This window comes from Salvelinus fontinalis, chromosome 7, assembly GCF_029448725.1.
Source record: "Salvelinus fontinalis isolate EN_2023a chromosome 7, ASM2944872v1, whole genome shotgun sequence".
In the NCBI taxonomy this organism is placed as follows: Eukaryota; Metazoa; Chordata; class Actinopteri; order Salmoniformes; family Salmonidae; genus Salvelinus; species Salvelinus fontinalis.
The window spans coordinates 40,806,970-40,830,612 of record NC_074671.1 but is presented as its reverse complement, the minus strand read 5'-3'; the positions used below and the strand labels follow the sequence as shown (position 1 = coordinate 40,830,612).

Genomic DNA, 23,643 nt, shown 5'->3' with positions numbered 1-23,643 from the left:
TGTAAGGCAGGTCCTCACCAGACATCACCGGCAACAACGTCGCCTATGGGCACAAACACACCATCACTGGATCAGAAAGGACTGGCAAAAAGTGCTCTTCACTGACGAGTTGCTGTTTTGTCTCACCGGGGTGATGGTCAGATTCGTGTTTATCGTCGAAGGAATGAGAGTTACACCGAAGCCTGTACTCTGGAGCGGGATTGATTTTGAGGTGGTCAGGGGCGTTGTGTCACAGCATCATCGGACTGAGCTTGTTGTCATTGCAGGCAATCTATACGCTGTGCGTTACAGGGAAGACATCCTCCTCCCTCATGTGGTACCCTTCCCGCAGTCTCATCCTGACATGACCCTCCAGCATGACAATGCCACCAGCCATACTGCTCGTTCTGTGCGTGATTTCCTGCAAGACAGGAATTTCAGTGTTCTGCCATGGCCAGCGAAGAGCTCGGATCTCAATCACATTGAGCACGTCTGGGACCTGTTGGATTGGAGGGTGAGGGCAAGGGCCATTCCCCCCAGAAATGTCTGGGAACTTGCAGGTGCCTTGGTGGAAGAGTGGGGTAACATCTCACAGCAAGAACTGGCAAATCTGGTGCAGTCCATGAGGAGGAGATGCACTGCAGTACTTAATGCTGGCGGCCACACCAGATACTGACTGTTACTTTTGATTTTGCCCCCCCCCCCCCTTTGTTCAGGGACACATTATCCATTTCTGTTAGTCACATGTCTGTGGAACTTGTTCAGTTTATGTCTCAGTTGTTGAATCTTGATTATATTCATACAAATATTTACAAATGTTAAGTTTGCTGAAAATAAACGCACTTGACAGTGAGAGGAGTTTACAAGTATTATAATATGTAGGGGTAAAAAGGAAAAGCCCCGGATTATACATCAAAGGGCGTATTAATAAATAACTAAGAGTACAAGTCTGAACCACAGTGGATGAAAACTGTGATTGACTGGATCTATCTAAACTCTCAGGTCGTTAGCAGCCAAATGCATAAATAGGTAAGTAGGACAGACGTCAAATGATGCAGTAACTTAATGAGTTTAGTCTTTCGATAGTATTTGTCCCTATCAACTACATGTAATAATGGGGCTTAGTTTTCAGTGAGAGATTATGTTATGTTTCTGTTGCCGTGGTACTGAGCTGTAAGGACTAGAGGGACTAGTGACACAGGCAGTCATTGCGGTATGTGACTGTGCTCAGGCTCTGTGTGAGTCTATCTAGGGGCCTGTGCATACATGCATATCACTACTCCCCACGGGGGACCTAGAACCATCTGGAATGATTAGTGTTTTATTTAATACCAGCTATCGCCATAATAACCCGACGGGGTGCGTGGGGGGGTGCATCGGGAGGAAGGAGGTGAGGGGTTGACTGGGTGAGCCTGTGGAAAGATTTACTGGCTTCAAGGTGGTTGTGTTTCGCAAATTAAATGTTTAGTCAGAGCATTTCTAAAATGGTGGTCATGGGGGCCAGGCCCTAGGACGATGATGATGCTGTGTTAGTGGCTGGGACACTGTCTGTCTGGAGAGGCTGTCTGTCTGCCCTACAGTGTCTCTACCACTGCTGTGTTAAAGTCAGGCCTCATAAACTGGGGGAGATTGCGCGTGCCTTGTAACACGTACACTTAATGAAAATACCGGGAGCTGTTGATGTAATAACTCCCTTTAGTGCCACATTAAAGTAAATGTGTATAGCAGTGGGACAGGGACCACCCCTTGTGTGTATGAAGGCATGTAATGGTACCATTTCACCCTATTGTATTGACCCGAACCAAACTCTACAACATCTTGGGAATACTTTTTACTCACCCTTGGATTTACATTTACATTACATTTAAGTCATTTAGCAGACGCTCTTATCCAGCTTGTTCGAATATTTTATTTTCACATTGTCTCTTTCAGTATGATTCCAGCAAATGTGGTGGATGCATAACCAGGCCAGCTAAATCCAGCTTGGGTTTGGCTACAGATGTAGGATCTTAATTAATTTGATCACTCTTGTGTTGCTGAGAATTTTCCCGCACATGAGGTTCACGATTTACATAAATTCACTGAAAACATGCACTAACAAATGGTTATATTAACAGTATTGCATTTTTCACGTCGCCTAATTTTGGCCAGCTAATAGCCCAAACACTGATCAAGCAACACTATGGACAAAACGTTTAAATCCTTTTGCTGCAGGATTATTTAGCTGTGACAATTCACGTCAAATTAAGATTCAACACTGCAGGTTCGGCTCAGTAGCATGAATTCCCTCTAGATTGTTTCTCTGGTCCAGTTTGCCAATCAATGATAAACAACACTCACCCTCTGGCACAGTCCGCTCCAACACAGTGAAGTTGGCAGAGAAGCCCTCCTTCGCGATGGCACTATCGGTGTTGATTGTCAGTGCCAAGATGCCCGTGTAGGAGATGATACGACCCGGGGTGTTCTGACCACAGTACCGCCCAATGTACGGACCAACTACAGAGGGGGGAGGGAGAGAAACAGATGGAGAGGAAGAGAGAGGGCAGTGGGAAGTAAGAGAAGGAAGGAGAGTGAGCGATCGAAAGAGAGAGAGAGATTGAGGGGTTGGAGAGAGAGGGGGGGGGGGGGCAAGAGAGAAAGATCATCAGTTACCAAGGTAATAACTGAAGATGGGAGTGTGTGTAGAGTTAAGAGTTAAGTCAGGATTTGCTTGCTGTAGATCTGTCACATGGGTGTTCATACATGGTACAAAAGCTGAAGAACAGAAGCACATCCAGGTACTTTCCGCAGGTGCTGGAGTTGTAGGCAAACTCATGGAAAACAGAAAGGAAAACGCTGCATACTGGGAGCATGAGCTGTAGTGTTTTTGGCCTCCCAAGTGGCGTAACGGTCTAAGGCACTGCATTGCATTGCTAGAGGCGTCACTGCAGACCTTGGTTCGTTCCCAGGCTGTGTCACAACTGTCCGTGATCGGGACTCCCATTGGGCGGCGCACAATTGGGTTAGGGGAGGGTTTTGCTGGGGGGGGGTAGGCCGTCATTGTAAATAAGATTTTGTTCTTAACTGATTTGCCTAATTAAATAATAATATTAAAGTGGGCAGCGTTTTCATTTCTGTTGTTCATACAGAGTAAACACAACCCCCTCATGGGCAACCCTCGTGAAGGTAAAACTCCCCCACATGCCCACAAAACACGTAGAGAGAGAGGTGAAGAAGAAGAAGAAGAAGAAGAAGAAGGGACTCCTGCTTAAGACAAGGCAAAGTCGAGGCTTCTGTCTGTTTTACACCAGTCATAAATTCCTTGGCCTTTTTTTATGTGATGGTTTAGTGTGGAGCTGGGTATGAGCTGGCCACTAAGACCAAACAAACAGAGATAAGGGGAAATACAAGGGAATGTCAAAAGAAAAGAGGGCAATAAAAGTAACCCAGGAGCTGACGCCATATTGTGTCTATGAGTGTGTGTGTGCCTGCGTGCTTACATGGCTGTCTGTCTGTGTGTCTGCCTACCTGCCTGTGTGTGTGTTCCTCTGTCTAGATGTTAAGCAGGTCTGGAGGCCTGGTGCTTATCTATGATTAGTACGCCTATGATCAGTGGCAAGTGACAGCCTGCTGCCCTCTAAACACATCCCCTCGCTTTGACATGCCTCTTACAGCCTGGCCTTACAACCAGAAACACAGATGAAAGGGAGAGAGGGGTTAGCTAGGGTGTGGGGCTGATGGCTCAGTTTCAGCATCATAACACAGGAGGGTTAGGGTTAGCCATCTCCTAGAGTTTCTGCACGTCTCAACGGCTCTGCTGTGAACTCCGTGTCTCTGCAGGAGGTCTCTATGGTCCTGGGGGATGCGAGAGGAGGGTAGATGGAGGGAGGGGGATGAGAGAGGAAGGGGAGGAGAGAAGCGGGGGAGGTTGCCACAGCCACACTCTCTACCCATCTCAGTCTGCCTGAGACGGGGGAGAAAGGGAGGAGGGAGCGAAGGAGGGAGAAGGAGAGAGGGGGGGGGAGAAGGCGCGACTCCCCAGGCGCTACATGGGAGTCCTCATCCTCACCTCACCCTGTCTCACCCCCTCATCGCCCCCCTGTGGTGAGCGTACCTCCAGCCTTCCGTGCTAATGCACTATTGATCCAAAAGGCACCACAGGTACTGTGCCCAGCCCTCATCAGACAGGGCTCGACACACCCCAGCCTCCCCTTTATGTCTTCCCTGTCTCCCCCATGGCCTTCCCATGTTCCAGGTCCGCTCTCTCACACTCAATTACTCTGGATGAGAGAAAAGTGTTATTTTGTTATTTTCTAGACCCCCCAAAGACAATAGAGGAGACACTGCTGTTGGTGGCTATTTCTTCTCTTTGTTTTCAATGAAACATTATATGCTCGTAGACAGTACCATGAACCCTTAGTCTGAGAGTGTAATAAAGTAAAAGTTTCAGAATTTCATACACAGCATAAACTTGTGTTCCTAAGAGAGTTAGTCTCATGGTAAAAGTCTACATTGTTGATCACAGATATCAGTTTTCCGAATGCCTTTCACGAGTGATGAAAATAAAGGTGATAATAATGTGAAAGACTGAGCCCTCAAGGTCTTCACAGCTTGTTTAATCAACACTGTTCGTTTTAGAGAAATGATAAACCTCCCACCTACATGGAAAACCTTGCAACACTTTTATATGAAATACCTGAGCCAAGCCTGGCACTGTTACAAGCCAGTTTAACCTCTAGAACAGTGTTTCCCAAACTTTTTATAGTCCCAAAACCCTTCAAACATTCAACCTCCAGCTGGGTACCCCCCCTCTAGCACCAGGATCAGCGTACTCTCAAATGTTGTTTTTTGTTGCCATCATTGTAAGCCTGCCACACACACACTATACGAAACATTTATTAAACATAAGAATGAGTGTGAGTTTTTGTCACAACCTGACTCATGGGAAGTGACAAAGAGCTCTTATAGGACCAGGGCACAAATAATAATATAATAATAATCAATCATTTTGCTCTTTATTTAGCCATCTTACATATAAAACCTTATTTGTTCATCAAAAATTGTGAATAACTCACCACAGGTTAATGAGAAGGATGTGCTTGAAAGGATGCACATAACTCTGCAATGTTGGGTTGTATTGGAGGGAGTCTCAATCTTAAATCATTTTCCACACACAGTCTGTGCCTGTATTTCGTTTTCATGCTAGTGAGGGCTGAGAATCCACTCTCACGTAGGTACGTGGTTGCAAAGGGCATCAGTGTCTTAACAGCGCGATTTGCCAAGGCAGGATACTCTGAGCGCAGCCCAATCTAGAAATCTGGCAGTGGCTTCTGATCAAATTTCACAGAACCGCTTGCTGCAGAAGCAGGGCATGAAAGGGATAACGAATCCAGTTGTTTGTGTCATCCGTTTCGGGAAAGTACCTGCGTAATTGCGCACACAGCTCACTCAGGTGTTTCGCTATATCACATTTAACATTGTCTGTAAGCTTGAGTTCATTTGCACACCAAAAAATCATACAATGATGGAAAGACCTGTGTGTTGTCCTTGTTAATGCAGACAGAAAAGAGCTCCAACTTCTTAATCATATCCTCAGTTTTGTCCCGCACATTGAATATACACTGCTCAAAAAAATAAAGGGAACACTTAAACAACACAATGTAACTCCAAGTCAATCACACTTCTGTGAAATCAAACTGTCCACTTGCACATGCTGTTGTACAAATGGAATAGACAAAAGGTGGAAATTATAGGCAATTAGCAAGACACCCCCAATAAAGGAGTGATTCTGCAGGTGGTGACCACAGACTACTTCACAGTTCCTATGCTTCCTGGCTGATGTTTTGGTCACTTTTGAATGCTGGCGGTGCTCTCACTCTAGTGGTAGCATGAGACGGAGTCTACAACCCACACAAGTGGCTCAGGTAGTGCAGCTCATCCAGGATGGCACATCAATGCGAGCTGTGGCAAGAAGTTTTGCTGTGTCTGTCAGCGTAGTGTCCAGAGCATGGAGGCGCTACCAGGAGACAGGACAGTACATCAGGAGACGTGGAGGAGGCCGTAGGAGGGCAACAACCCAGCAGCCGGACTGCTACCTCCGCCTTTGTGCAAGGAGGAGCACTGCCAGAGCCCTGCAAAATGACCTCCAGCAGGCCCCAAAGTTTTCTTTACTGACCATAATTTTCACTTGTCTCTCAATTCAAAGAAACGTGTCAATACTTTGCCCCTTGATAACCAGTGCACTTCTGTATGTTGTTAAAGTGTTACATGGTCGCTGCCCATATCATTGCATAATGAAGAAAATACACGAGAGTTCAGGGGCCTTGCTTTAACAAAGTTAACCATTTTCACTGTAGTGTCCAAAACGTCTTTCAAGCTGTCAGGCATTCCCTTGGCAGCAAGAGCCTCTCGTGGACGCTGCAGTGTACCCAAGTAGCATCGGGAGCAACTGCTCACCACTCCACTGTCTCCCTGTCATGGCTTTTGCGCCATCAGTACAATACCAACACATCTTGACCACCGAAGACCATTTGATATCGCAAAGCTGTCCAGTACTTAAAAAATATCCTCTCATGTTGTTCTGGTTTCCAGTGGTCTGCAGAAGAGGATGTCTTCCTTAATTGACCCCCCATAAACATAACTGACATATACCAGGAGCTATGCCAGGGCCGCCACGTCTGCTGTAAAGCATATAATTCACTGGCTTGTAATTGCAGTAATTGTTTCATAACATCTCCTGCCATGTCACGGATGCATCGTGAAACAGTGTTTGATGAAGGAATTGTCTGTATAGTTTTTTGGGCCTTTTCCCCCAGCATTGTCCCAGCCATATACACGGCAGCAGGAAGAATTAAGTCCTCCACAATAGTATGGCGCTTGCCTGTCCTAGCCACTCGGTAGCTCACCATATAAGATGCTTCTTGCCCCTTCATATTAACCTGTTGGGGATGGGGGCGCTGTTTAGACTATTTATGCTAATTTGGCTAATTTTTGAAACGGCTTCCCACAAAATCCTTGATCGTACAATATGCATATTATTATTATTATTGGATAGAAAACAGTCTATAGTTTCTATAGGAGTTGAAATTTTGTCTCTAAGTGGAACAGAGCCCATTCTACAGCAATTTCCCTGACATGGATTCAGATTTCAGAAATGTTGGCCACTGTTCTGAAGTCAGTTAAAACGGCACTGATAGTGCTATGACTGTACGGACACTTCTTACGTCTTCCCCTGGATGCCTTTACGTGATGACGATTCCAATGGGGTCGATTGCGCGTTCACAGGCCCTATAAATCAAAAAACCCTGTAGCTAGCAAGTCTTTTCTTGCTGCGTAACGTGCGTGGAGGACACCGACCCTCTCCTGTTCCAAGCGTTAGTTTAGCCTGTTATATTTCTCCGGTCATCTTTTCACTCGTTATAGGAGTTAAAAACATCATAAGGTAGTTAATTTAAAGCGTTTTATAGCAATTTATATCCGTTTAGTGCGATTTTGGGACATTTATTTCTTTAACGCTGTGAATAGGTGGGCACGCTTTCAGTTCATCCCGAACGCAGTTGGCATTTTCACATGGCAAGAGGACAGCTTTCCACCAAAAGACGATTCCTCCCAAGAAAGGATCCTTTGCCCAAGATACTGATGGAAGAACAGCTCAAGGTAGGACATTTTTATTATGATAAATCGTGTTTCTGTCGAAACATTTTAGTCATGTTTTTTGACGTAGCTTCGCTTGGCGCAAACTGTATTGAAAAGTAAGGATAAATTAAAAAATGTAATAACGCAATTGTATTAAGAATTAAATTGTCTATCAATCCCTGTCCACCCTATATTTTTTAGTCACGTTTATGAGTATTTATGTATAAGAGTAGATCACTGTCTAAGTGGCGCAAGGACTTTTTCTTTACCAGCTTGTCTACATTTCACATTGTCTAACCATGATTTTGGTGGCTAAATATAAACATTTTTCGATCAAACTGTATATGCATGTTGTAATGTGATGTTACAGGAGTGTCATCGGAAGAATTCTGAGAAGGTTAGTGAAAAAATTAATATCTTTTGGCGATGTTGACTTTTATCGCTCACTTTGGCTAGAATCAATGCTGGGCTGCTAATTGCTATGTGCTAAGCTAATATAACGATTTATTGTGTTTTCGCTGTAAGACACTTAGAAAATCTGAAATATTGTCTGTATTCACAGGATCTGTGTCTTTCGATTCGTGTATGCTGTGTATTTTTACGAAATGTTTGATGATTAGTAAGTAGGTAAACACATTGCTCTAAGTAGTTTTTCTATTCCATTTGTGACGGTGGGTGCAATTGTAACCAATGCCATCTACCTGAAATATGCACTTTTTTCTAACAAAACCTATCCCATACCATAAATATGTTATCAGACTGTCATCTGATGAGTTTTTTTGTTGGTTAGGGGCTATAAATATCTTAGTTTAGTCGAATTGGTGATGGCTACTGGTGTTGGTGGACAAATAAAAGATGGTGGATTATGCTAATGTGTTTTTAGGTAATAGATGTACATCTTTACATATTGTGTCTTCCCTGTAAAACATTTTAAAAATCGGACAAGTTGACTGGATTCACAAGATCTGTGTCTTTCATTAGCTGTATTGGACTTTAATGTGTGAAAGTTAAATATTTTTAAAAAATATTTTTTTTGAATTTCGCGGCACTGGTTTTTCAGTGGGGGGGGGGGGGGGGTGTGCCGCTAGCGCCACGCTGATCCTAGACAGGTTAATGGTATCTGTTGCTTTTATACATGTCATACTACTCGAAAGTTGTCTTTATTCTCGCTCAAAAACCTCCCATGGCTTATTTTTCAAATTGTCTTTCTAAATGTCTGCGCAAGAGTGAAGATTTCCCACGAGAGAATAACGGTTAATGTAATTGGATGTTAATTATTTGACTAGGCTACCTATATTTGACATTGTGTTGTTATTTCGCTGAACACTAGATGGTTTAATTGTATTTTTGGCAGTGAAACGAGGCTACTCAAGCTAGAAAAAAACCTCTGAATCACAATTTTATTTGCCGTACCCCCGACGGCATTGCATAGCCCAGTTTGGAATACCTGCTCTAGAAGAAACAACAGCTAAAACCCAAACCCATACAAAAGGGTTATTTTGTTTCTGGACACAAAAGTCCACTCCTGACCGATCAATCTACAGTAAGGTGGAGTAACACCCCTGTCTACATACGTACCATGGCCTCCTCCAAACTGACAAACATAAACAACTCCACAAACACAACTCAGGAAGGTAGTATTAGGAATTATATATTATCAGAATTAGGACATGTTTGGCATTGAGTTAGGACAACTAGGCTACGTGTCCTGTCCACATTCACCGCCCTATTAATATATATTAAATGTGTTAATATTACCCTACTGTATAATACTGAGAATGCTAACAAAGATACTAGCAATATCTGACTAGATGTATGACTGTGACTCACCTCCAGGGAAGCCGTCCCAGATCTCCAGCCTATCGTATCGACAGAAGACCCCGGTGGGAGGGGTGGTGTCAGGCTCAAGCTCGAAGCTCTCGAACTCCAGGATGATCTCGTACATCTTGGGGGCAAAGATCATGAAGGTGCAGTCCAGGTTGTTAGGATACTTCTCTGGAAAACCAGGTGACTTTATTAACCCATTGTTAGATGTGAAGTTCCTGGAACATTCCGGACCTGAGAGGAGGAGAGGAAAAGAGAGATTTCTAATGTATTTATTTATTAAACCAGGGAAGTCGCATTGAGATTGACATCTCTTCTGCAAGTGAGACAGGAGGAGACCCACAGGGAACACACTGATTGAATCAATGTTGTTTCCACGTCATTTCAATGAAATTACATTTACCACATTTCTATCAGCATGTAAAATGTACAACGACTCTGGACCACCTACACTCCACACACAGAGATGCATACAAAGCTCTTCCTCGCCCTCCGCTTGGCAAATCTGACCATAATTCCATCCTACTGATTCATGCTTTTAAAGCAGGAAGCACCAGTGACTAGATCAATAAAAAAGTGGTCAGATGAAGCAGATGCTAAGCTACAGGACTGTTTTGCTAGCACAGACTGGAATATGGTCCGGAATTCTTCCAATGGCATTGAGGAGTATACCACATCTGTCATTGGCTTCATCAATAAGTGCATCGATGACGTCCACCCCACAGTGACCGTACGTACATACCCCAACCAGAAGCCATGGATTACAGGCAGCATCCTCACTGAGCTAAAGGCTAGAGCTACCGTTTTCAAGGAGCGGGACTCTAACCAGGAAGCTTATAAGAAATCCCGCTATGCCCTCCGACGAACCATCAAACAGACAAAGCATCAATACAGGACTAAGATCGAGTCATACTACACCGGCTCTGATGCTCATCGGATGTGGCAGGGCCTGCAAACCATTACAGACTACAAAGGGAAGCCCAGCCGAGAGCTGCCCAGTGACACGAACCTACCGAACAAGCTAAACTACTTCTATGATCACTTCGAGGCAAATAACACTGAAACAGGCATGCACCAGCTGTACCGGAAGACTGTGTGATCACGCTATTCGCAGCCTATGTGAGTAAGACCTTTAGACAGGTCAACAAGGCCACAGGGCCAGACGGATTACCAGAACGTGTACTGCGAGCATACGCTGACCAACTAGCAAGTGTATTCACTGACATTTTAAACCTCTCCCTGTCTGAGTCTGTAATACCAACATGTTTTAAGCAGACCACCATAGTGCCTGTGCCCAAGAAGACTAAGGTAACCTGCCTAAATGTCTACTGATCTGTAGCACTCACGTCTGTAGCCATGAAGTGCTTTAAAAGGCTGGTTATGGCTCACATCAACACCATCATCCCAGAAGCCCTAGATCCCACTCGAGTTTGCATACCGCCCTAACAGATCCACAGATGATGTAGTCTCTATTACACTCCACACTGCCCTTTCCCACCTGGACAAAAGGAACACCTATGTGATAATTCTATTCATTGACTACAGCTCAGCGTTCAACACCATATTCCCAAAAAACTCATCAATAAGCTAAGGACCCTGGGACTAAACACCTCCCTCTGCAACTGGATCCTGGACTTCCTGACGGGTCGCTCACCAGGTGGTAAGGGTAGGTAAAAACACATCCGCCACACTGATCCTCAACACAGGGACCCCTCAGGGGTGTGTGCTCAGCCCTCTCCTGTACTCCCTGTTCACTCATGACTGTACAGTCAGGTACGACTCCAACAACATCATTAAGTTTGCCGATGACAAAACAGTGGTAGGCCTGATCACCAAAAACAACGAGACAGCCTACAGGGAGGAGGTCAGAGACCTGGCCATGTGATGCCAGGAAAAAAAACTCCCTCAACGTGATCAAGACAAAGGAGATAATTGTGGACTACAGGAAAAAGAGGACTGAGCACACCCCGATTCTCATCGACGGGGCTGCAGTGGAGCAGGTTGAGAGCTTCAGGTTCCTTGGTGTCCACATCACCAAAAAACGAACATGTTCCAAGCACAACATGACAGTCGTGAAGCGGGCACGACAAAACCTATTCCCCCTCAGGAGACTGAAAAGATTTGGCATGGGTCCTCAGTTCCTCAAAAGGTTCTACAGCTGCACGATTGAGAGCATCCTGACTGGTTGCATCACTGCTTGGTATGGCAACTGCTCGACCTTCGACCGCAAGGCACTACAGATTGTAGTGCGAACTCCCTAGTCCATCACTTGTGCCAAGCTTCCTGACATCCAGGACCTCTATACCAGGCGGTGTCAGAGGAAGGCCCTAAAAATTGTCAAAGACTCCAGCCACCCTAGCAATAGCCTGTTCTCCCTGCTACCACACGGCAAGTCGTACCGGAGCACCAAGTCTAGGTCCAAGAGGCTTCTAAACAGCTTCTATCCACAAGCCATAAGACTCCTGAACATCTAGTCAAATGGCAACCCAGACTATTCGCATTGCCCCCCCCCCCCCCCCCTCACCACTGCCACTCTCTGTTGTCATCTATGCATAGTCAGTCACTTTAATTAACTCTACCTACATGTACATACTACCTCAACTAACCGGTGCCCCCGCACATTGACTCTGTACCGGCACCCCCCTGTATATATTGTTATTTTTTACTGCTGCTCTTTAATTACTTGTTACTTTTATCTCTTATTCTTATCCATATTTTTTAAAACTGCACTGTCGGTTAGGGGCTTGTAAGTAAGCATTTCACTGTAAGGTCTACACATGTTGTATTCGGCGCATGTGACTAATAAAATTTGATTTGATTTGAATGCATGCCCAGTTGGGAGAGGAAGAAAGAGTAGAGAGAAATAAAGAGAGAGGAAGAGAAATGAGGAAAGCGGAGAGAGAGAAAGAGACGAAAGAAGCTGATACTTTTGAGTGTCTTGTTTTATGGTTTGTTTGTTTGCCTGTTCCTTTGTGCTTTGTGATGGTTTGTGATGGAGAAGCTCTGTGAGCCAGCTGGTGCTTTAAGACAGTGCTTTATGGCCCTGAGAGGGAGACCACCTTGAATCTGTTGTCATTCATTCAATGGGCTGCCGATACACAATACACGCCGTCTTTCTCTCTCTCTCTCTGACTGTCTTATTCTTTGTCAGTCCTTGACTTCGCACTTCTTTATTCTTCTCTGTGTGTGTGTGTGTTGAATCTGTTGCTGCTGCTGTAACATCTGGCCAGAGTGATTGTAAACATCAGTGAAAGGCCTCAATCACCAGCACGGGACTGAATAAACATGCCCCCCCCCCCCCCCCTCCCCAGCCATGTCATTACGCATCTGTGTGACATATGAGAAGTGCTTAGAGAAAATTACATCCTCAAAGTTGAGGCAAGGGGGGCTGCATACACACACATACACACAAGCATGCACACACTCACACCCGTTTTATGTTTTAAACCAGCAAGTCAAAACATTTACTCATGGCTCCCTGGAGAAGAGGCTTTCAGCTGATTAGGGAACTGAGCAGATTTCACACATTCATCACTTTACACTGCATCATGGCCAGATGAGTATGATTTAACAATATGTGAACCGTGGCAAGAAAAATACCCAAAAATGCATAGCAAAGATGTACTATACTTCAGCTCAAGAGACAGAGAACATAAAACAGTGAGTCTCAGACATTCAATTCAGAGTCAATTGTCCTATTTAATGTATCTTAGTTCTTTTTTGATGAACAATGACCATTAGTGGGTGGAAATGAGCAGCGGATAATGTTATGTCCACGTTATTCAGAAAACCATCCTTTCCATGGGCAGAGGCCAATTGAGGCAGAAATTGTGGGAGAGCCATCAACCAGACATCTATGGCAAGCTTGATGGAGGCATAGAGCTTAGTGTACCAGTGTAAAAGCCCATGCAGCTTAAGTGAATGTGGCTAACTGTTTTTCCCCTGTCATTTAGTCATCTGCAGGCATCTCGCTGGGCCTCTAATTCAGGACCACTTCAGCCTGTCTGACACACTTTGGAAAGGAAAGTGGCTTATTTCTTTTCTTTCTTTTTTGAAGGGAAAAGGGGGGGGGGGGAGTGAGAAAGGAAAGGCAGGAACACCAGTTCAGTTGGACTGTGAGGCAAGTTGATATTTAGTGCTGCTCTGAAAGCTACCGATTCCAAAAACAGCGGGTCTGTCCATTCATTCTGCAGTTTTCCTCCTTTTTCCTGTTTGAAAAACCGTAGACCAGAAAGACTTTTCTAAAATATCAGGGCCAGGGATGTGGTCGTCCAGAACTCTGTGGGCCTCCACAGACTAATCCCAGGGATGACTGAGTTTGGGAAAAGAGGGAGGTTCAGGGGCAGACAGGTGTGTGTGTCTGTGTGTGTATCTGCTTGTGTGTATGTTTCAAGTTCAAGTTCCGATAAGAAATAATAAAATGAATAATAATAAAAGATAAGAATGCGAACATAAAGTAAATGGCTGAGAAAAATAAAATAAATATTTTTGCATAATATTATATAGCAAGGCAAATTTATAGTCCAATATTTGCACGTTTTGGGGAAGGGGGGATTCGGGGGCAAGTGTTTAAATTGTGCAGTATTTAGCAATAACAACAAGAGTCTGGTAGCAGCAGTTGTGATGTGGTGTATCATCAATATATATATATATATATTTGTGTGTGTGTGTGTGTGTGTGTGTGTGTGTGTGTGTGTGTGTGTGTGTGTGTGTGTGTGTGTGTGTGTGTGTGTGTGTGTGTGTGTGTGTGTGTATGAGAGTATGTCTGTATGGGTGTGTGGTTGAGTGAATGCATGTGTTCTAAGGTGCAGAGAGTCAGCGCAGGTGGTCAGTCCAGTTCAGACGATGCAATCGCCATCACACTGCACGATCCCATTTGGACAAGAGGAATGCCTATGTAAGACTGCTGTTCATTGACTATAGCTCAGCATTGGACTCCATTGTACCCTCCAAGCTCATCAATAAGCTTGAGGCCCTGGGTCTCAAACCCACCCTGTGAAATTGGTCCTGGACTTCCTGACGGGCCGCCCCCAGGTGGTGAAGGTAAGAAATAACATCTCCACTTTGCTGATCCTCAACACTGGGGCCCAACAAGTGTGCATGCTCAGCCCCCTCCTGTACTCCCTATTCACCCATGACTGCGTGGCCATGCACGCCTCCATCTCAATCATCAAGTTTGCAGACGACACAACAGTAGTAGGCTTGATTACCAACAATGACGAGAAGGCCTACAGCGAGAAGGTGAGGGAACTCGGAGTGTGGTGTCAGGAAAACAACCTCTCACTCAACTTCAACAAAGCAAAGGAGATGATCGTAGACTTCAGGAAACAGCAGAGGGAGCACCTCCCTATCCACATCGACAGGACAGCAGTGGAGAAGGTGGAAAGTTTTAAGTTACTCGGCGTACAAATCACGGACAAACTGAAATGGTCCACCCACACAGACGGCTTAAGGAGGCTTAAGAAATTTGACTTGTCACTGAAAACCCTCACAAACTTTACAGATGCACAATTGAGAGCCTCCTGTCGAGCTGTATCACTGCCTAGTATGGCAACTGCACCGTCCACAACCGCAAGGCTCTCCAGAGGATGCATAACGCATCACCGGGGGCAAACTAACTGCCCTCCAGGACACCTACAGCACCCGATGTCACAGGAAGGCCAAAAAGATCATCAAGGACAACAACCACCCGAGCCACTACCTGTTCACCCGATTAACATCCAAAAGGCGAGGTCAGTACAGGTGCAGCAAAGCTTGGACCGAGAGACTGAAAAACAGCTTCTATCTCAAGGCCATCAGACTGTTAAACAGCCATCACTAACACAGAGAGGCTGCTCACTACATACAGACTTGAACAGCTCATTGCTGGGGTATGTGGGGTCCTTGATGTTACTGCGGGCCTTCCCCGGGCACCATTTTGACTAGATTTTCTGGATGGGAGCACAGTCCCAGTGATGTAGTGGGCCGTCTTCACCACCTGCTTGAGGTCAAAAATCAACTCCTTTGTTTTTCTGACGTTGAGGGAGAGGTTGTTGTCCTGGCACTGTCCTGTCAGTTATAACTGTCCTGTCAGTTATCAGGCCCGACAACCGCAGTGTCGTCAGTAAACTTAATGATGGATTAGGTTTCGTGCAAAGCCAAGCAGTCATGCGTGGATAGGGAGTAGAGGAGAGGGCTGATGACACACCTTTCGTCTTTTGAATACCGATGGGAATGGCATCTTCCGTGGATCTGTTGGAGTGGTAGGCAAATTGGAGTGGGTCTAGTGCACCTGGCCTTGATGTGGGCCATGACCAGCCTTTCAAAGCACATCATGATAACCGGTGAGAGTGGGACGGGGCAATAGTCATTTGGGCATGTCACCTTGTTTTTCTTGGGCACTGTGATGATGGTGGTCTCCTTGACGCAGGTGGGGACTACAGCCTGGGACAGGGACAAGTTGAAGATGTCTGATAAGACACCCGTGTGTGTTTGTGTGTGTGTGTGTGTGTGTGTGTGTGTGTGTGTGTGTGTGTGTGTGTGTGTGGTAAAGTAGAGAGGCCTAAACAAGTGGCCATTCCATGGAAAGGAGACTCCCACAGCCCTTCAGTGCACAGGACTACAGTCTGCTGCAGTGTTCATGGTGGGTGTACAAGTCAAAGAAAGACTGTAGCTCTGTCTGAGAGGAGCTTTCCATTTGGTTGCTGCTGTCTGACACTGTTATCGCATATGGTGTTTGACAAGTGCAGAATTGGGCCAAAAGAAAATCAATTCAGACAATTTTAAAATCCTTTCACACTGTATAACTTTGTTCCCAATGCCTAGGTAAGGAGAGGACAGCGCTAGCCGCTCGCTAGAACTGCAGGGCTATCTCAGAGCAGGATCAAAATCTAGTCAAAGTGAGTAGGAAAGATAAAGTGCTAGCCTCGTGGGTAACAAGAGAGCATGTCTGTCTCGCCTATGTTCTCTCTGTGTACCATAATTACATGTTATCACCACCAACCTCCATCCCGGCTCCCTCCCTTTTCTAGTTTCATTCAGCCACAGAGAAAAAAGGGACAGGCAAGGGCAAACTGGCGGCCATTGTGTGCCTTTGTGTGGGTGTCTTTAAAAAGATAATGGGCACAGAGAAAAGAGAACAGAACAGAATAAGGAAAAGGTCCAGTCTCTCCCCTGAAGAGATATTCGGCCAATAGATAATTTTTTTCTATCTTCTATTATCTCCGTCTCCAAAGGGCTTTGGTCCACAGAAGCCCCTCAGGCCCTCGTCGCTAGCTACCTCTCTACCCACGATGCTTTGTGTTGCGTGCATGGTGTTTATGCAATCTGACTATTTACTGTGGTGTGACCAGCTTCAAGAGGCAAATAATGTGGCATTGCCAACCACACGCTAACTCACAACCCCATCTGTCTCTCTAGTTTTACTACTGCTGTTGTTTTTCTTACGTTTGTGAATCGCATCGCTGCCGAAAGCCGAGCCGTAGAGGTATTTTCACCAGACAAGAGGGAGAGAATTGAAATGGCAAAGTTGCAAAGGACCTGTAAACACGCCAGAGCTTCTCCCCGAGAAACAAATACATTTCTCAGAGCGATGCTCAGTAGAACGCATCCAATCACCACCCACTCCTCTCAGGCCATGGCCAACTGCCACCACACACACGCACGCACACGCACGTTTATTTCAGTTTACATTTCAGTTTATGTGACAAGACAAGCAGTCATTGTGTAGAGAATCATTGTACCATTTAAACTGCTGTGAAATATATTTTCCATAGACAAAATATTGCATTTTCAGTTGTTTGAAGCCGGTTTACAAAACTGAAAGTAAAAGATACAAAAAACGAATTTAAAAACGGGCAGCATAGAAATAGCGCACATAGAATAGATCTACCGCTTGTTAGACTTTTGATCGGGTCGCCCAAAAAGTTACATATTGCAGCTTCAAACTATAGAATTTATGACGGGATTGAGACAAGCTGCAGCCTTAAAAACACAGGTGTATGCCCCCAATTGGCACCCTACTCCCTATATAGTGCACTACTTTTGACCAGGACCCATAGGGCTCTGGTCAAAATTAGTGCACTGCGTAGTGAATAGGGTGCCATTTGGGACACAACCATTCTTTAAAAACAGGCTCTAAGTGCTCTCTTTGACATTTACAAGCCTCCATAATGGCTTCTAGCTGGCATCTTTCACACTTGTGTATGTTGCGCCATATCTCCCATGGGTGAGGGGGTAAACAAACGTAACTCCCTCTCTCGTGTAGAGTTATGAGAGTTTATTTAACAGGACAAAGTCACAGCTTGTTAAATATGTATTTTACATAATCTAATCTCGAAATCTTTTAACAGCCAATTTGGGGCCCTTTTCAACATACTTTTCCCCTGATTACTTTTTCCTTAAGCTAGGTTTTTCTATTTAACTTTTCAAAACGTTTCTTTAGATGGTGAAAGCAGACTGCTGCTTTAAGACTGTGTTGTTAATCATTGAGTGACTCTCCCCCCCCCCCCTCTCTCTCTCTCTCTCTCTCTCTCTCACACCATCCCTCTCCATCCTTTCCCCCTCCGTGGACAGTGTTATTAGGGACTGGGGACTTAATGTCCTTATGTGTTGTTCTAAGACTGCTGAGCAAATACCTATAGTTTATATTCCATGTATCAGTCTATTTGATAGTTAGCCCAGTTTGTTGAGTAACTAGCTAGGCTGATGGAAGGGTTCCCTGTAGCTAGGCTGATGGAAGGGTTAATGGGCAGTGGAGAATTACCGGTAACTCTCTGGACACATAATCAAATATTAACCTGAAGCCACAGCTGGGGGTGTGTGTCATTAATTTATACAAAAGCACACACACACACACACACACACACACACACACACACACACACACACACACACACACACACACACACACACACACACACACACACACACACACACACACACACACACACACACACACACACACACACACACACACACACACACACAATCTGACACACTGACAAGGCATTTAGCATGCCAACATGCTGATGACATCATTTCCCCCCTGTATTGTCCGTGAGGTATAAGAGAGAGCATGAATGAGGGGCCCGTGCCCCCCTGTGGCCTTTAGAGAGTTTGGGTCTTAAGTTTCCATGGGGGCTGGCTATGTTTCTGTTTTTGTGTGTGCGCTTGCGTGCGCGTGCTTGGGCGCCAGACAGTGAGTGCTGTGCCAGATGTGACCTTTGACCATCAGAGCGCTCATCAGATGAAAGCCCAATGGCCCTGCATCTGTCTCCCCTCCCCTCCCCTCCATCCTCTCCTCAAACCCCTTCCCCCTTCTTCACCTCGTTCCCCCCTCCTGGGTGTTGACACAGGTGTCCTCGTAACAAGTGCCGCATAACCGCGACATGATGAACGGCTCTGGTGGGTGAAATGCCGATGATGGAGCTTTTCACTTATAGGTAAGGCAGGGCAGAGGGCCTCCTCACCTCCTCTGTCCCTTCCTTCCCAGTTCTCTTCTCTCCACTCTTCAAGATCCATCCCACTGAGCAGCATCAGGGAGAGGGCGGAAGATAGGAGAGGAAGAATGGGGCAGTGGCACAATCCCTGAATCTCTCTCCTCCCTCTCTCTCTCTCTCTGGCCCCAGCGCCATGCTTGATGTGGCTCTAAGAGTAACAAATTGCAGAGCTATTAACCAGAAGCGTATTACTTTTTTCAGAGAGAAAGAGACCCAGTTGAGAAAGACTTTAAGTGAGGCAAGATTAGAGGATAAATATAGAGATCTCTGGTCAGAGAGGATGGCCTGTTTGTATTCTGAAATCCGGAGAGGCGGACATTAGGGACCATTTGGGCTAAAGGGGTGATAGTGGTCAATTTGTATTAGTGACCTTAGTGGACTCCAGCACTAGACAACACCAGCAGTACCACAGGTACAGTGTGTTCTCTTCCTGTAGCTGACTATCTACCGCTGAGTTCAGTGCATCCATAAAAATAAGCTGGCCTTATCCCCTTTCTCAGCTCTCTTTAATTCCTCTCCTCACCCCCCCCCCCCCTGTCTCTGTTTTCAACATTCCCTCCCTCCCTCCCTCCCTCCCTCGCTCCCTCCCACTGTTCGGTCAGTGGAGCAAGACCGTCAATTTTGCTGCCCATAAAATAAATAGCCCGGTCTAATTAAGATCCCTGGATTGAAAAAGCAGTGTGTGTGTGTGTGTGTGTGTGTGTGTGTGTGTGTGTGTGTGTGTGTGTGTGTGTGTGTGTGTGTGTGTGTGTGTGTGTGTGTGTGTGTGTGTGTGTGTGTGTGTGTGTGTGTGTGTGTGTGTGTTGTGAAAGGCGATGGACGACCACAAACACCCTGTTTTCTCCCAATTAGACATTCCTTTGCGCTACTGACGGCACCGCTGGTGAGAACCAGGGCTGCTCTCCAGTTTCATTACAGAGAGAGATAGCGCGTGTACCCTGTTTCCCATCTGACCTTGAACCCTCATTTACCTCTGAAAGAACCCAGCTCCATCCCCTGAAGCTGCCCTCGAACCCAAGTCTGTAGTACTGTACACACAGCATTCTTCCACCCAGACTCATTAAGATGCACTGCATTCCTTGCATTACTTCTCCAGCGCTATCTCAACATCTGTGTACCATCATTAGGTTTACATGTATTAGCCAACACAAGTCTGCTGATTCTGTCCGCCTAATACCCACCCTGGTGTTGACAAGCTTACCTAATCAACAAGCTAGCTGCTCTCTAAACCAAAGGAGGGAGGCTTATGATGTGTCCCAAATGGTACCCTATGCCCTGGGTCCTGTTCAAAAGTACTGCACTAAACAGGCAATAGGGTGCCATTTGGGACATAGCCTTAATAGATCTCAGAGCCACCGCCTTGGCGATGGCCGGCTCTGCTGTAGTCAAAACACAGCAATGATTTCAAAGCTAAACAAGCTTCTGCTGCCTGCTTCAGAAGAACCGGCCCGGCCCCACGACACACCCATGGTGCCAGCTCCACAGGGGATGGTCCTGGAGCAAAACATCCCACAGAGGGTGCACCATACTGGGCTGTGTCTCCAGCTGGCTCCCCCTTGGTGCATCCCATCTTACTAACAACACATCTGGGGATCCATATTTCTTCATTTCTCAACACCCTGCATTCAGCACTTCTTTCCCCCATCCCTCATCCCTCATAGCCCAGGGGCCCTAACACAACTAATTTATAATCAGCCCTTTAAATGGATGAGACTGGGAAATACCTCATCAGGAGAGGAATGCGGGGTGCACAATTTAAGCGCATCATCAAGAGGGAATGCTGTACTTCACTGAAGTGTGGGGAGATGTGTGTCACGCAAATACATCAGATCAAAGGGCATACACACACACACACACACACACACACACACACACACACACACACACACACACACACACACACACACACACACACACACACACACACACACACACACACACACACACACACACACACACACACACACACACACACACACACACACTTCTGATATTAAAAAGAGGGCCCTGTCAGGGCATCCGTCTTCTCTGTGGGTCACTCTGGGTCGTCCCATAGACTAGCTGAGGGTTAATTAATCAGATGGGGTCTGCTGTCTGTTGCACCTGTCTGTGTCCTACTCCCTTCCCCTCTCCCAATCACTCAATGTAAATCTACCCCCGTCCCACGGCGGCCATAAACACAAAACACAGTCAGGAAGTCAAGCCAACAACAGGAAGCTTTCCCTCTTATTGTATTGTCTTCAGATAAGAAATAAGAATATCCCCTGAGTGTATTTGTGAAAATAAGGCTGCTTGGTTCAGCAGGGTTCAGCAGGGACACGTCTGTTGTCTTTTTTGTGAGATTTTATTATTGAGGATGCTTCTCAGGGTTGGACAACATTATCGGTTCATCTGATCGTCTGCATAGGCAGCACCATGCGACGGAATATATGAGTATGAATTGAGCTTATCAGGAGCCGGAAGAGGAGAAAGCACTTCCTTCATTCATGTTCCTTAAACCGTTGGTGACTCACTTTCTCCACTTAACCATGATGATGTAGCATCACATAAACAGAGAAAGGGGACATTATTATGTCTGGATGAACAGATATCATCGTATGTCTATAACTTGTGGCGAAATCCTGCACGCATCAGCAGTCAGGAAGGAGGAAATAAAGACAGCTCTACCAGCTCTCTGGGAAGGAGCTCTTGGTTGGCGCGACGGTTTGATTGTGTGTGCTATGCTGCAGAAGTCCTTGTTTATTTTCAGCGTGCGTAGTTTATAAAGTGTTTAACTCAATCATCGGTGTGACCGCTCTAGGTCGCGGTTGTTATCGTTTGGGACCGCACCGGTTATGGATCGCATGGATTAGTAGCAACATTGTTGCGAAGCTTTTACGTCCAAACCAACAAACCGTCAGACGGTCAGACAGTACACCGGCAAGCCTGAAGAGCACAGCTAAGATCTCTCTCTCTCTCCTTTTCTTCCCTCTATCGTTCCAGTGCTTTACCCTGCAACAGACTTTCTATTTTTCAACTGCACTTCCTGTTGATGTTCATTAGCGCTGGACTATTATTGCCCTGCCAGAAGTATTTGGGTGGTCATTTTATTTAAAAGGGAGGTGGTTGCTTGCAAGTTGGGTATTGTTTTTTGAACTGTATTGAGGTGGGTTGTACTAATGACATGTGGCCCGAGAAGATTGTGGACATTTTTAAGGCCTTGGTTTTGTCTATGAACACCCCCCACATTCATACCATCTACACTCCCCCACTGGAATATAATACAGATTATTGCAAATCCTCTTTTGATGACTGGGTTCTTTCTTGTAAATTGTTTCTCTGAAGTGTCTGTTCAATTGCTCTGTCATTATTATTATTATTATTATTATTATTATTATTGTTGTATTAGGTATTCTTGGTGGGGTTACCCCTGTGCTGTGATGTGGGTTTTATAGGGTGTGCATTCTCTTTTCTCCCCACTGGCTATCTGGTAAACAGGCTACACTCTAGGCAGTCTCTTCTGCTGATGTGAGTCGGTCTGGTAGTGGTACTCTCTCTATTCTACTCTTTTCCTTTCGGCATGGTTAATACCTGCCTGGCGCCCGAACAAAATCCTTATCTTTACCCCTCTCTAATAAATACCGCTACAAACTACAGTAAGTCTTAGAAGTACTATAAATACATTGTTGCTACTTCACGAGCTGTGTGTGTACGTGTGTGTGTGTGTATGTGATAATATTTTGTGATTGTGTGTGTGTCTGCCATTCACTCTTTCTCCTCTCACCTGTTTTGAAGACCTCATAGCGGATGGAGAAGCCTGCTCCATGGGTCTCGTAGTCGGACACAAACTTGATGTAGAGCTGGTACCCAGAAGACACCACGGGTGACGGGGCGATCTTCCCACAGTACTTCCCCACCAGCTGCCCACTCTCGTCCACGCCGTCACGTACCTCCACATAGTCATACCTGGATGGAGAGGGGGAGCGAGTACCTGTCAGGGATCTGTTGTTGTATTAGGTATTTTATGCACACACACACACGGGGCGATCTTCCCACAGTACTTCCCCACCAGCTGCCCACTCTCGTCCACGCCGTCACGTACCTCCACATAGTCATACCTGGATGGAGAGGGGGAGCGAGTACCTGTCAGGGATCTGTTGTTGTATTAGGTATTTTATGCACACACACACACACACACACACACACACACACACACACACACACACACACACACACACACACACACACACACACACACACACACACACACACACACACACACACACACACACACACACACACACACACACAATAAGTTGGAAACAACAACCAAGTTCCTTTTTGATAGGTGATCCTCCATAATGCAGAAAAAACATGCTCTAGTGGTAATGAGGTCTTACAGGATAAATCCAAGACCGGGTGGGCAGGTTGGTTAGCATACTCATATTTCCTCCACGTGGCACGGCTCCGTGTTGTTAGCTAGACAATGCGGACACTGCAGAGATTCTATAACAATCACTCCCAGCTGTACGGAGTCTAGGCTTACATAAAACTGGTCTAGTGGAGCTGTGAGTGTGTGTTGGAGCTATGTCGAAACTGTCAGTGCAGCTGAATAGCTGTCTTCTCCCTGTAAAAGAGACGATGCCTAAAGAGAGAAGTGTGTGTGGGGTTTATATGTGTTTCTGTGGTGTCTGTCGTTGTGTGTGTGTCTGTATGTATTTGAGTATATTTAATGTCAGTGATCGTATTATACTCCTTGGAGGCAGGT

General features: G+C 45.7%; 1 protein-coding gene across 1 annotated transcript in view; it reads right to left on the bottom strand.

The window, feature by feature from the left end:
• LOC129859473 (neuropilin-1a-like) overlaps positions 1-22,888 on the bottom strand; it is a gene marked incomplete at its 5' end in the record, with an annotated part of 74,990 nt that extends 52,102 nt beyond the window's left edge. Inside the window, 3 exons of the mRNA XM_055929310.1 lie at positions 2,320-2,475; positions 9,424-9,651; positions 22,660-22,888. Coding sequence (XP_055785285.1) covers positions 2,320-2,475; positions 9,424-9,651; positions 22,660-22,888 — 613 coding nt within the window. The remainder of the gene's footprint in view (positions 1-2,319; positions 2,476-9,423; positions 9,652-22,659) is intronic.
• Positions 22,889-23,643: the final 755 nt, after the last annotated feature.